Genomic DNA, 12,543 nt, shown 5'->3' on the forward strand with positions numbered 1-12,543 from the left:
TCAGAGCACAAACCAAGCCATGAAGTCCAAGGAATTGTCTGTAGACCTCCGAGACAGGATTGTATGAAGGCACAGATCTGGGGAAGGGTACAGAAACATTTCTGCAGCATTGAAGGTCCCAATGAGCACAGTGGCCTCCATCATCAGTAAATGGAAGAAGTTTGGAACCACCAGGACTCCTCCTAGAGCGAGCCACCTGGCCAAACTGAACGATTGCTGTAGAAGGGCCTTAGCCAGGAAGGTGACCAAGAACCCGATGGTCACTCTGACAGAGATACAGTGTTTCTCTGTGGAGAGAGGAAAATATTCCAGAAGAACAGCCATCTCTGCAGCACTCCACCAATCAGGCCTGTATGGTAGAGTGGCCAGATGGAAGCCACTCCTCAGTAAAAGGCACATGAAAGCCTGCCTGGAGTTTGCCAAAAAGCACCTGAAGGACTCTCAGACCATTAGAAACAAACTTCCATGGTCTGATGGAACAAAAATGTAACTTTTTGGCTTGATTGGCAAGCGTCATGTCTGGAGGAAACCAGGCACCGCTCATCACCTGGCCAATACCATCCCTACAGTAAAGCATGGTGGGGGCAGCATCATGCTGTGAGGCTGTTTTTCAGCAGCGGGAACTGGGAGACTAGTCAGGATTGAGGGAAAGATGAATGCAGCAATGTACAGAGACATCCTTGATGAAAACCTGCTCCAGAGAGCTTTGGACGTCAGACTGGGGCAAAGGTTCATCCTCCATCAGGACATCGACCTTAAGCACACAGCCAAGATAACAAAGTAGATAACAAAGTAGTGGCTAGGGGACAACTCTGTGAATGTCCTTGAGTGGCCCAACCAGCGCCCAGACTTTTACGCAACTGAACATCTGGAGAGATCTGAAAATGGCTTTGCACCGATGCTTCCCATCCAACCTGATGGAACTTGAGAGGTCCTGCAAAGAAGAATGGGAGAAACTGCCCAAAAATAGGTGTGCCAAGCTTGTAGCATCATACTCAATAAGACTTGAGGCTGTAATTGGTGCCAAAGGTGCTTCAACAAAGTATTGAGCAAAGGCTGTGAATACTTATGTCAATGTGATTTTTTTATTTTTTTCATTTTTAATTAATTTACAAAGGTTTCAATCTTCTTTCACGTTGTCGATATGGGGCATTGTTTGTAGAATTTTGAGGAAAACAATGGATTTAATGCATTTTGGAATAAAGCTGTAACATAACAAAATGTGGAAAAAGTTAAGTGCTGTGAATACTTTCCAGATGCACTGTATACTGTATACAGTATATACACACACGCAGTGCTGTGTTTTGGCCTAGGCCAACAAGGCCCAGGCCTAGGGCGGCACTTTGTGGGGGGCGGCAAAAAGCCGCCCCCCCCCCCCCCAAAACGGCACCCGCTCTCCTCCCGCACAGCAGGGCACATCAGGAGTACAGCTTGGGAGTGCAGTGGCCTCACGGCTGCAGATGGGGCCAGGAAGCAGTTAAATCAGGAGCTGTCAAGCCGCCCCTGTAAAGCTGTGATTCTCTCTCTCTGATGTGGCCAATCATGGGGAGGGAAACAGCAGGGAGGAAGCTGGGCGGCGGCATGACAAAACCAATTAGAGCCGCTCTCTCTCTTTCTTCTCTCTTCTCCGTCCAGCTGACAGAAAGGGGAAGGGGGCGAGCGGGGGAGTTCTCTGGTAAATGGAGCAGCTGTGACAGGGAGAGGAGAGATGCGGCTGTCTGTGTATCTCCCCCGCTCGCCCCCCCTCCTCTTTCTGTCAGCCGAAGAGAGAAGAGAGAGAGAGCGGCTCTAATTGGTTTCTCTGCGCCGCTGCCCAGCTTCCTGACTGCTGTTTCTCACCCCATAATTGGCCACAGCAGAGGGCCAATCAGAAGACTCTGGGGGGCATCATGGGAAGAGTAATCACTGAAGAATGGCAGCCCTGTGTGTGTCCACAGACATCATGCTACAGCCCCCAGCATGAATGCACTCTGCTGGGGGGGGGTTACAGGAGGAGAAAAAGAGAGTACTGTGCTGGGGGAAGCCAGATAGGGAGCCACGCTGTACCCACACCACCAGAGCCACGCTGTACCCGCACCACCAGAGCCACGCTGTACCTGCACCACCAGAGCCATGCTGTACCCGCACCACCAGAGCCACGCTGTACCTGCACCACCAGAGCCATGCTGTACCCGCACCACCAGAGCCACGCTGTACCCGCACCACCAGAGCCACGCTGTACCCGCACCACCAGAGCCACGCTGTACCCGCACCACCAGAAAGCCACGCTGTACCCGCACCAGAGCCGCACTGTACCCGCACCACCAGAAAGCCACGCTGTATCTGCCCCACCAGAGCCACGCTGTACCCGCAGCACCAGAGCCACGCTGTACCCGCAGCACCAGAGCCACGCTGTACCCGCAGCACCAGAGCCACGCTGTACCCGCACCACCAGAACCACGCTGTACCCACACCACCAGAGCCACGCTGTACCCGCACTACCAGAGCCACGCTGTACCCGCACCACCAGAGAGCCATGCTGTACCCGCACCACCAGAGAGCCATGCTGTACCCGCACCACCAGAGAGCCATGCTGTACCCGCACCACCAGAGAGCCATGCTGTACCCACACCACCAGAGAGCCATGCTGTACCCGCACCACCAGAGAGCCATGCTGTACCCGCACCACCAGAGCCACGCTGTACCCGCACCACCAGAGAGCCATGCTGTACCCGCACCACCAGAGCCACGCTGTACCTGCACCACCAGAAAGCCATGCTGTACCCGCACCAGAGCCGCACTGTACCCGCACCACCAGAAAGCCACGCTGTATCTGCACCACCAGAGCCACGCTGTACCCGCACCACCAGAAAGCCACGCTGTATCCGCACCACCAGAGCCACGCTGTACCCGCACCACCAGAGCCACGCTGTACCCGCACCACCAGAGCCACGCTGTACCCGCACCACCAGAGCCACGCTGTACCCGCACCACCAGAAAGCCACGCTGTACCCGCACCACCAGGACCACGCTGTACCCGCACCACCAGAGCCACGCTGTACCCGCACCACCAGAGCCACGCTGTACCCGCACCACCAGAGAGCCATGCTGTACCCGCACCACCAGAGAGCCATGCTGTACCCGCACCACCAGAGAGCCATGCTGTACCCGCACCACCAGAGAGCCATGCTGTACCCGCACCACCAGAGAGCCATGCTGTACCCGCACCACCAGAGAGCCATGCTGTACCCACACCACCAGAGAGCCATGCTGTACCCGCACCACCAGAGAGCCACGCTGTACCCGCACCACCAGAGCCACGCTGTACCCGCACCACCAGAGCCACGCTGTACCTGCACCACCAGAGCCACGCTGTACCTGCACCACCAGAAAGCCATGTTGTACCCGCACCAGAGCCGCACTGTACCCGCACCACCAGAAAGCCACGCTGTATCCGCACCACCAGAGCCACGCTGTACCCGCACCACCAGAAAGCCACGCTGTACCCGCACCACCAGAGCCACGCTGTACCCGCACCACCAGAGCCACGCTGTACCCGCACCACCAGAGCCACGCTGTACCCGCACCACCAGAGCCACGCTGTACCCGCACCACCAGAGCCACGCTGTACCCGCACCACCAGAAAGCCACGCTGTACCCGCACCACCAGGACCACGCTGTACCCGCACCACCAGAGCCACGCTGTACCCGCACCACCAGAGCCACGCTGTACCCGCACCACCAGAGCCACGCTGTACCCGCACCACCAGAGAGCCATGCTGTACCCGCACCACCAGAGAGCCATGCTGTACCCGCACCACCAGAGAGCCATGCTGTACCCGCACCACCAGAGAGCCATGCTGTACCCGCACCACCAGAGAGCCATGCTGTACCCGCACCACCAGAGAGCCATGCTGTACCCACACCACCAGAGAGCCATGCTGTACCCGCACCACCAGAGAGCCACGCTGTACCCGCACCACCAGAGCCACGCTGTACCCGCACCACCAGAGCCACGCTGTACCTGCACCACCAGAGCCACGCTGTACCTGCACCACCAGAAAGCCATGTTGTACCCGCACCAGAGCCGCACTGTACCCGCACCACCAGAAAGCCACGCTGTATCCGCACCACCAGAGCCACGCTGTACCCGCACCACCAGAAAGCCACGCTGTACCCGCACCACCAGAGCCACGCTGTACCCGCACCACCAGAGCCACGCTGTACCCGCACCACCAGAGCCGCGCTGTACCCGCACCACCAGAGCCACGCTGTACCCGCACCACCAGAGCCACGCTGTACCCGCACCACCAGAGCCACGCTGTACCCGCACCACCAGAGCCACGCTGTACCCGCACCACCAGAGAGCCATGCTGTACCCGCACCACCAGAGAGCCATGCTGTACCCGCACCACCAGAGAGCCATGCTGTACCCGCACCACCAGAGAGCCACGCTGTACCCGCACCACCAGAGCCACGCTGTACCCGCACCACCAGAGCCACGCTGTACCCGCACCACCAGAAAGCCACGCTGTATCCGCACCACCAGAGCCACGCTGTACCCGCACCACCAGAAAGCCACGCTGTATCCGCACCACCAGAGCCACGCTGTACCTGCACCACCAGAAAGCCATGCTGTACCCGCACCAGAGCCGCACTGTACCCGCACCACCAGAAAGCCACGCTGTATCTGCCCCACCAGAGCCACGCTGTACCCGCAGCACCAGAGCCACGCTGTACCCGCAGCACCAGAGCCACGCTGTACCCGCAGCACCAGAGCCACGCTGTACCCGCACCACCAGAACCACGCTGTACCCACACCACCAGAGCCACGCTGTACCCGCACCACCAGAGCCACGCTGTACCCGCACCACCAGAGAGCCATGCTGTACCCGCACCACCAGAGAGCCATGCTGTACCCGCACCACCAGAGAGCCATGCTGTACCCGCACCACCAGAGAGCCATGCTGTACCCGCACCACCAGAGAGCCATGCTGTACCCGCACCACCAGAGAGCCATGCTGTACCCGCACCACCAGAGAGCCATGCTGTACCCGCACCACCAGAGAGCCATGCTGTACCCGCACCACCAGAGCCATGCTGTACCCGCACCACCAGAGAGCCATGCTGTACCCGCACCACCAGAGCCACGCTGTACCTGCACCACCAGAAAGCCATGCTGTACCCGCACCAGAGCCGCACTGTACCCGCACCACCAGAAAGCCACGCTGTATCTGCACCACCAGAGCCACGCTGTACCCGCACCACCAGAAAGCCACGCTGTATCCGCACCACCAGAGCCACGCTGTACCCGCACCACCAGAGCCACGCTGTACCCGCACCACCAGAGCCACGCTGTACCCGCACCACCAGAGCCACGCTGTACCTGCACCACCAGAAAGCCACGCTGTACCCGCACCACCAGGACCACGCTGTACCCGCACCACCAGAGCCACGCTGTACCCGCACCACCAGAGCCACGCTGTACCCGCACCACCAGAGAGCCACGCTGTACCCGCACCACCAGAGAGCCATGCTGTACCCGCACCACCAGAGAGCCATGCTGTACCCGCACCACCAGAGAGCCATGCTGTACCCGCACCACCAGAGAGCCATGCTGTACCCGCACCACCAGAGAGCCATGCTGTACCCACACCACCAGAGAGCCACGCTGTACCCGCACCACCAGAGAGCCACGCTGTACCCGCACCACCAGAGCCACGCTGTACCCGCACCACCAGAGCCACGCTGTACCTGCACCACCAGAGCCACGCTGTACCTGCACCACCAGAAAGCCATGTTGTACCCGCACCAGAGCCGCACTGTACCCGCACCACCAGAAAGCCACGCTGTATCCGCACCACCAGAGCCACGCTGTACCCGCACCACCAGAAAGCCACGCTGTACCCGCACCACCAGAGCCACGCTGTACCCGCACCACCAGAGCCACGCTGTACCCGCACCACCAGAGCCGCGCTGTACCCGCACCACCAGAGAGCCATGCTGTACCCGCACCACCAGAGCCACGCTGTACCTGCACCACCAGAAAGCCATGCTGTACCCGCACCAGAGCCGCACTGTATCCGCACCACCAGAAAGCCACGCTGTATCCGCACCACCAGAGCCACGCTGTACCCGCACCACCAGAGCCACGCTGTACCCGCACCACCAGAGCCACGCTGTACCCGCACCACCAGAGCCACGCTGTACCCGCACCACCAGAGCCACGCTGTACCCGCACCACCAGAGAGCCATGCTGTACCCGCACCACCAGAGAGCCATGCTGTACCCGCACCACCAGAGAGCCATGCTGTACCCACACCACCAGAGCCACGCTGTACCCGCACCACCAGAGCCACGCTGTACCTGCACCACCAGAAAGCCATGCTGTACCCGCACCACCAGAGAGCCATGCTGTACCCGCACCACCAGAGCCACGCTGTACCTGCACCACCAGAAAGCCATGCTGTACCCGCACCAGAGCCGCACTGTACCCGCACCACCAGAAAGCCACGCTGTATCCGCACCACCAGAGCCACGCTGTACCCGCACCACCAGAGCCACGCTGTACCCGCACCACCAGAGCCACGCTGTACCCGCACCACCAGAGCCACGCTGTACCCGCACCACCAGAGAGCCACGCTGTACCCGTACCACCAGAGTGCCACGCTGTACCCACACCACCAGAGAGCCACGCTGTACCCGCACCACCAGAGAGCCATGCTGTACCCGCACCACCAGAGAGCCACGCTGTACCCGCACCACCAGAGAGCCACGCTGTACCCGCACCACCAGAGAGCCACGCTGTACCCGCACCACCAGAGAGCCACGCTGTACCCGCACCACCAGAGCCACGCTGTACCCGCACCACCAGAGAGCCACGCTGTACCCGTACCACCAGAGTGCCACGCTGTACCCGCACCACCAGAGAGCCACGCTGTACCCGCACCACCAGAGAGCCACGCTGTACCCGCACCACCAGAGAGCCACGCTGTACCCGCACCACCAGAGAGCCACGCTGTACCCGCACCACCAGAGAGCCACGCTGTACCCGCACCACCAGAGAGCCACGCTGTACCCGCACCACCAGAGAGCCACGCTGTACCCGCACCACCAGAGAGCCACGCTGTACCCGCACCACCAGAGAGCCACGCTGTACCCGCATTACCAGAGAGCCACGCTGTACCCGCATTACCAGAGAGCCACGCTGTACCCGCACCAACAGAGAGCCACGCTGTACCCGCACCAACAGAGGGGGAGAAAGAGGAAGCCACTGCCAGGGTAGAGATGCTACACTACTGACTAGAGTTGGCCTGGGCAACCCAGAGTGAGTGAACGTCCAGCCGGAGGGATCACTGTTGCAGTTTCACCGGATCTGGTAAGAGAGCCTGTTGGCCATTATACATTACTGTTCCCAGGAACTGAGCCATTAGGAAGTACCTAACCTGATATCCTCTAGGCCAACCCTAGTGACACCACTGTCCCAGAGCCCAAAACAAGTTACGGCACTGAGTTTCGGTAACTGGCCAGACAGGGATGCGCCAGCGTGGGCACCCAGGACATCTGCCACCAGGAGTCCCACAAGCGTCGATGGGCTTTCAGTAGCAGCCCACACCTCTCTCCCCACTGTCAGCCACACACACTCAGTACACAGCCAGGAGGAGGAGGAGCCACAGAGGAGGGACACGACTTCAGTGCAAGAACCTCCCAAAGCACCCAGCACATATCCCCTTACCCCCAAATGAAAAGATGCTGTATCGCTCACTGTCCTCCTCCCGCGGCGTCCCTTTGTCCTCTTCCCGTGGCGTCCCTCTGTCCTCCCATGAAGATGACAGGGCGGATCTTAAAAAGGAAGGGGTGTGGCCTTGACAGGAAGGGGTTGGTCATAGTTAAATTAGGGGGGTGCGCGAGCTTAGTCAGGCCTAGGGCAGCACAAAACCTAAATACACCACTGCACACACGTGTGTTTGAATTTTGAGGTGCACACTCTAATGCAATAGGCTGCGCACACCTATGATTCTCTACCCGTTGGAGCCAAAGTATAGCAAAGTATTGACTTCTCACCCTCAGTTTGCAGGCTGAAGTAGAGAAAATCTATAACTTCCTCCATCCACACTGTTTAGCGTCAGTGGGGGAATCTGCGCTGCTGGCTATTGCAGAACCCACAGCGTGGGGGTCCCACACTTTTTCTCCTTATTTTCCTCCACCACTGCAGTAGTTATTCCTCGATCCTGGTTTACATGGATAAAGTGTTGCACAACTCTTATTTATATAAGTATAAGCTCAAAAAGAAAAGAGATATAGCCTCATAGTGTTTTTCCATTCAAAACATCTAGCCACATTTATTGAATGTAAAAACTGCACTTACAATGACTTGTGAGTTTAGCTACACTACAGAGAAAACACAAGTGCTGGTCCCTTCATCTATGTCTGAATGGCCAAGCTTTGAACAAACAACCTTGCTTCCTTCTGTAGGGTCGTGACGTCACCGACTCCGACCTTTACTTTTCCTATTTGAGCTTATACTTTCTGTATATAAATAAGAGTGGTAGAACACTAGAACTACTGCAGTGGTCAAGGAAAATAAGAAGAGGTGTCGGACCCCCATCAGGAGAGAGTGGATATATGTATGACCAGGGCTTTTTTTCAGCGGAAACTCCGGGGAACGCCTCCAGCACTGAATGTATCTAATGGCAAGGGGTGCTGGGGTGTGCTATAGGGTCCAATGATGTTGGTTGCTGGAGGATCTATTGTTGCTTGGCAGAATCTATTGTTGAGGGAGGGGGTCTATGTTGTTGTTGGGGGGGGTCAAATATTGCTGGGAGGGTTCTACTGTTGAGGGAGGGGTCTATTGTTGCTGGTTGCTGGAGGGTCTAATAATGCTGGTTGTTGGGAGATCTATTGTTGCTCGTGCGGGGTCTCTTGTTCCTGAGCTTGATCTGTTGTTCAAATGGCAGAAGCGTTCAAATGGTAGAAGCGTTTCACACACTAACAGGCACGCTTATTAATTACTTTACAGGTAATGAATAAGCGTGCCTGTTAGTGTATGAAACGCGTCTACCATTTGAAATGTCTGTAATACTTGGGATGTTCGTTCATTAAATACGAATTTTGATGGATCTTGGAGTGCAGCCATATCTTCAGTGTTGATCGTATGCGGGGGCGAGCCGAGGCGGGCACCCGTGATATCATTAGGCTTCCTGTCTCACCTGGAGCAGTTCTTTTTTTGGAAATAGGGCACAATGAATAGCTGGTTGTTAAGGAGCAGGGAGAGAAGCCGGCCACTGTGTCCTTAACAAAGAATGAGTCATTAGCTGTCAACAGGCTTCCCCGCTAACAGCTGAATAATATAAAAAAAACATTACCAGCAATAGAAAAAAGTGAAATAAAAAACCGCTGTGGGGGCCCCCCCAATCCATGCCAGACCGGAAAGGGGGCTTCCAGATTACGATAAGCCCCCTGCCCGCAAACCCCCACAACCACCCACCAGGGTTGTGAGGAAGAGGCCCTTGTCCCCCCACCCCAAAGCACCCCCGTATGTTGAGGCTATGTGGCCTGGTATGGTTCAGGAGGGGGCGCACTCGGTCATCTTCCCCCTTTCCCGACCTGCCAGGCTGCATGCTCAGATAAGGGTCTGGTATAGATTTTGGGGGGGACCCCACGCCATTCTTTTTTTTTTTTTTTTTTGGTGTGGGGTTCCCCTTAAAATCCATAGCCAGAGGGCCTGGTATTGTGCAGGGACCCCCACGTCATTTGTTTTAACATTTTTTAATGCCGGCAATGGTATTGTATTGCCAGTAATTTAAATGTTTTTTTTTTCCTTTATAAATTTCAGTTGTGCTGCAGCAGGTTCTATACATTGTACAGATGCTCCACAGGTAGACTAAACCCCCCAGGCACTATATTTAAAGGAATTTTTCATTTTTATTGTTTCACCTGAAGCATCATTAAAATCACTGCATCTGTAAAAATAATCTTTTTTATAAACAATGTTTACATTGATACATGTCTCCCAGAGCTGTACCCAGGCCCCCATACCCTTTTTATGGCCAATAATTGCATATAAGCATTCAAAATGGGAGCTTTTTCAAACTCAGGTCCTATAGACTTCAATAGGGTTCAGGGTTCAGGTCGGAAAGTTTGCGATGTTCTAGAGTTTTGGTGCGAACCGAACCAGTGAGTGTTCGGCCCATCTCTATTCCTAAGTTCATGCAGTCCAGTCATGCATCCAGTATTGCATTTCAGGCTTGTCCCTGTGCACAGAGGTTTCTCCAGAACTTTGGAACCTTTTGATGATATTATGTACTGTGGATGATGATATATTTAAAGTCTTTGCAATTTTACGTTGAGGAACATTATTCTGAAATTGTTGGACAATTTTTTAGATATACACAGATTGATGAACTTCAGCCCAGCTAACTACTGAGACATTCTGACTCTCTAAGTTGCCTTTTTTATACCCAATCATGTTCTTGACTTGTTGCCAATTAACCTAATTCGTTGAAAAATGTTCTTCCAGAATTTCCTTGTTAGTATAACTTAAGACGGTTCGAATCTCGGCCTGTTCAGCAGGGTCTGGCTGAGATCCGTACCATGTATGGGCAGGCTGAATGTACACAAGTTCATCAACTTGGGTACAATCAGCCTATGGGATTACCCATGCGATTATTGCCAGTGGCTATAGCCGCTGGCAATAATCACTGTGTGTTCTCCCAGCAGGGATGACCCCCCCGCCGGGAGAACACAATAGGTCCATGGGAGGGATTCCCCCATCAACACTGACTGTGTTGATGGGGGGGAATTGAACATTGCTCCATCTATGGCGGGCTTTACTTTGCCAGCTTTTTGTTGCCCTGTCCCAACTTTTTCAAGATGTGTCGCTGCCATCAATTTCAAAATGACCTTATTTTTTTATTAAACTGGTACGTTTTCTCAGTTAAAAAAAAAAATTGATATGTTTTCGATTTCCTATTGTGAATAAAATATGGTTTTATATGATTTGCAAATCATTGCAATATTTTTATGTAGATTTACACAGTGCCTCAACTTTTTCTGGAATTGGGGTTGTATATTAATGAGCAGATGGGGAAACATACCTAGACACTATTCAAACCAGAAAATAATAATTAACAATGGCCTTTACACCTTTATGTTCATTCAATGATATTGCAAATAGAAATATATATCTGACTGTACAGTGTAATTTGTCTCAATGTAATTTTTGTAAATACATGACTTCAGTAAGCGTGCAGAATATGCCAAGAGCCAAGTGCTCCCTTTAAGTGCTCTCTTTACCATTATCTGTACAAATTCCACATATAAACATTAACTTTGCAAACTTGATAAATAGCCTTGAAATACAGATGTCCACTCTCAGCAGAGCATTATGTGACCAAGGGGGATGCCAAAAGAGAGTTCAAAAGAGCAATGTTTGTAGTCAAGGCAGGAAGCGCAACATGCAAGGCTGCAGAGATCAGGCAAGGACAACCAGAAAGCAGGCATGCATTGACCAATCGCATCACCTACCTGTTGACTGTATGTTAGGATTCTTCACAGGTGTTCCAGTCTTGTATATTTTCTTCTTCAGCAAAGAGAAAGCTTTGTTTTGTTGGGACTCAACTAGAAATCCCAGGTCTCCCAGGAATCTCAGGACTCTGTGGAGCAGCAGTGGTTTCACATTGACTTGCAATAGTTTCAGGGGGCTAATAAGGGTCTCTGTGGGCTTTAGATCCTGATCACAACTGTTATAAGGAAAGATAGTCCAAGCCAGATTGGGCCCTAAAGCCGATACTAAAACGTGTCGAGACAGTTTGAGGAGGACAGCACAGGACCAGGTCTTTCCCTTCCATTGCATATTCAAATGGTGGTTTCCATTAGTCTTTATATCATCTCCTAGGGCCTGAAGGCCACCAGTAGCCTCCCGTGTGGACCTTCTCCCCACATTGTAATCCAAGAGTCCTAATGAGGAGGAGTCGTCAAAGCTGCCGTTTGACCAGACTAAACATAAGAATAAAACAGAGTTTGTGATTTTTCTTTAAAAATGTATTTCGTATGCAGATTGTCTAATATTTAGCAACCTTACCATGTAAATTTAAGGCAGGAAAGGAACATGGACTTCATTTTGATGCATATTGTAGACTGGTTAAAGTATGCCATTTATACCTCAAGGGTGAATTTTCACTTTTGAAATGTTACAATAAAGCAAGAGTATACAGTATGTGACTCAGATTTGGCACACCAAAAGAGTGCATGTCTTTTTCAAAGAGACCCTGTCACCAGACCATTCATTTCAGCGGCAATTTTCTCTATTTTAGGCATGTTATTTACCTGTAAAGGCCTTCATTGTGTAGACCTCCAAAAGCCCTAGGAGTGCTGCTGGGCACCACCATCTTGGATGTGATGTCAGCAGACTCACTCAAGTGACACGCTATAGTATTCCCATTTGAGGCTCCCAGAAGCTTCATAAAAGGTTATGTAGGGAGGTGATGGGAGAGGCTGAGCAGCTTGGCCAGCACAGACACTAATTAGACAGGAGAGGGCTATGCCATGGCAGAGGGGGATGGG

The 12,543-nt window shown here is 53.8% G+C and overlaps 1 protein-coding gene across 2 annotated transcripts in view; it reads right to left on the minus strand.

Annotated features, from left to right (window-relative positions):
- LOC141131327 (cell surface hyaluronidase CEMIP2-like) overlaps positions 1–12,543 on the minus strand; it is a 177,465-nt gene that overhangs the window by 141,972 nt on the left and 22,950 nt on the right. For both annotated transcript variants that reach the window (XM_073618464.1, XM_073618463.1), the window contains exon 3: positions 11,506–11,976. In XM_073618464.1, coding sequence (XP_073474565.1) covers positions 11,506–11,976 — 471 coding nt within the window. The remainder of the gene's footprint in view (positions 1–11,505; positions 11,977–12,543) is intronic.

Source organism: Aquarana catesbeiana, linkage group LG03 (genome assembly GCF_042186555.1).
Source record: "Aquarana catesbeiana isolate 2022-GZ linkage group LG03, ASM4218655v1, whole genome shotgun sequence".
Lineage (NCBI taxonomy): Eukaryota > Metazoa > Chordata > Amphibia > Anura > Ranidae > Aquarana > Aquarana catesbeiana.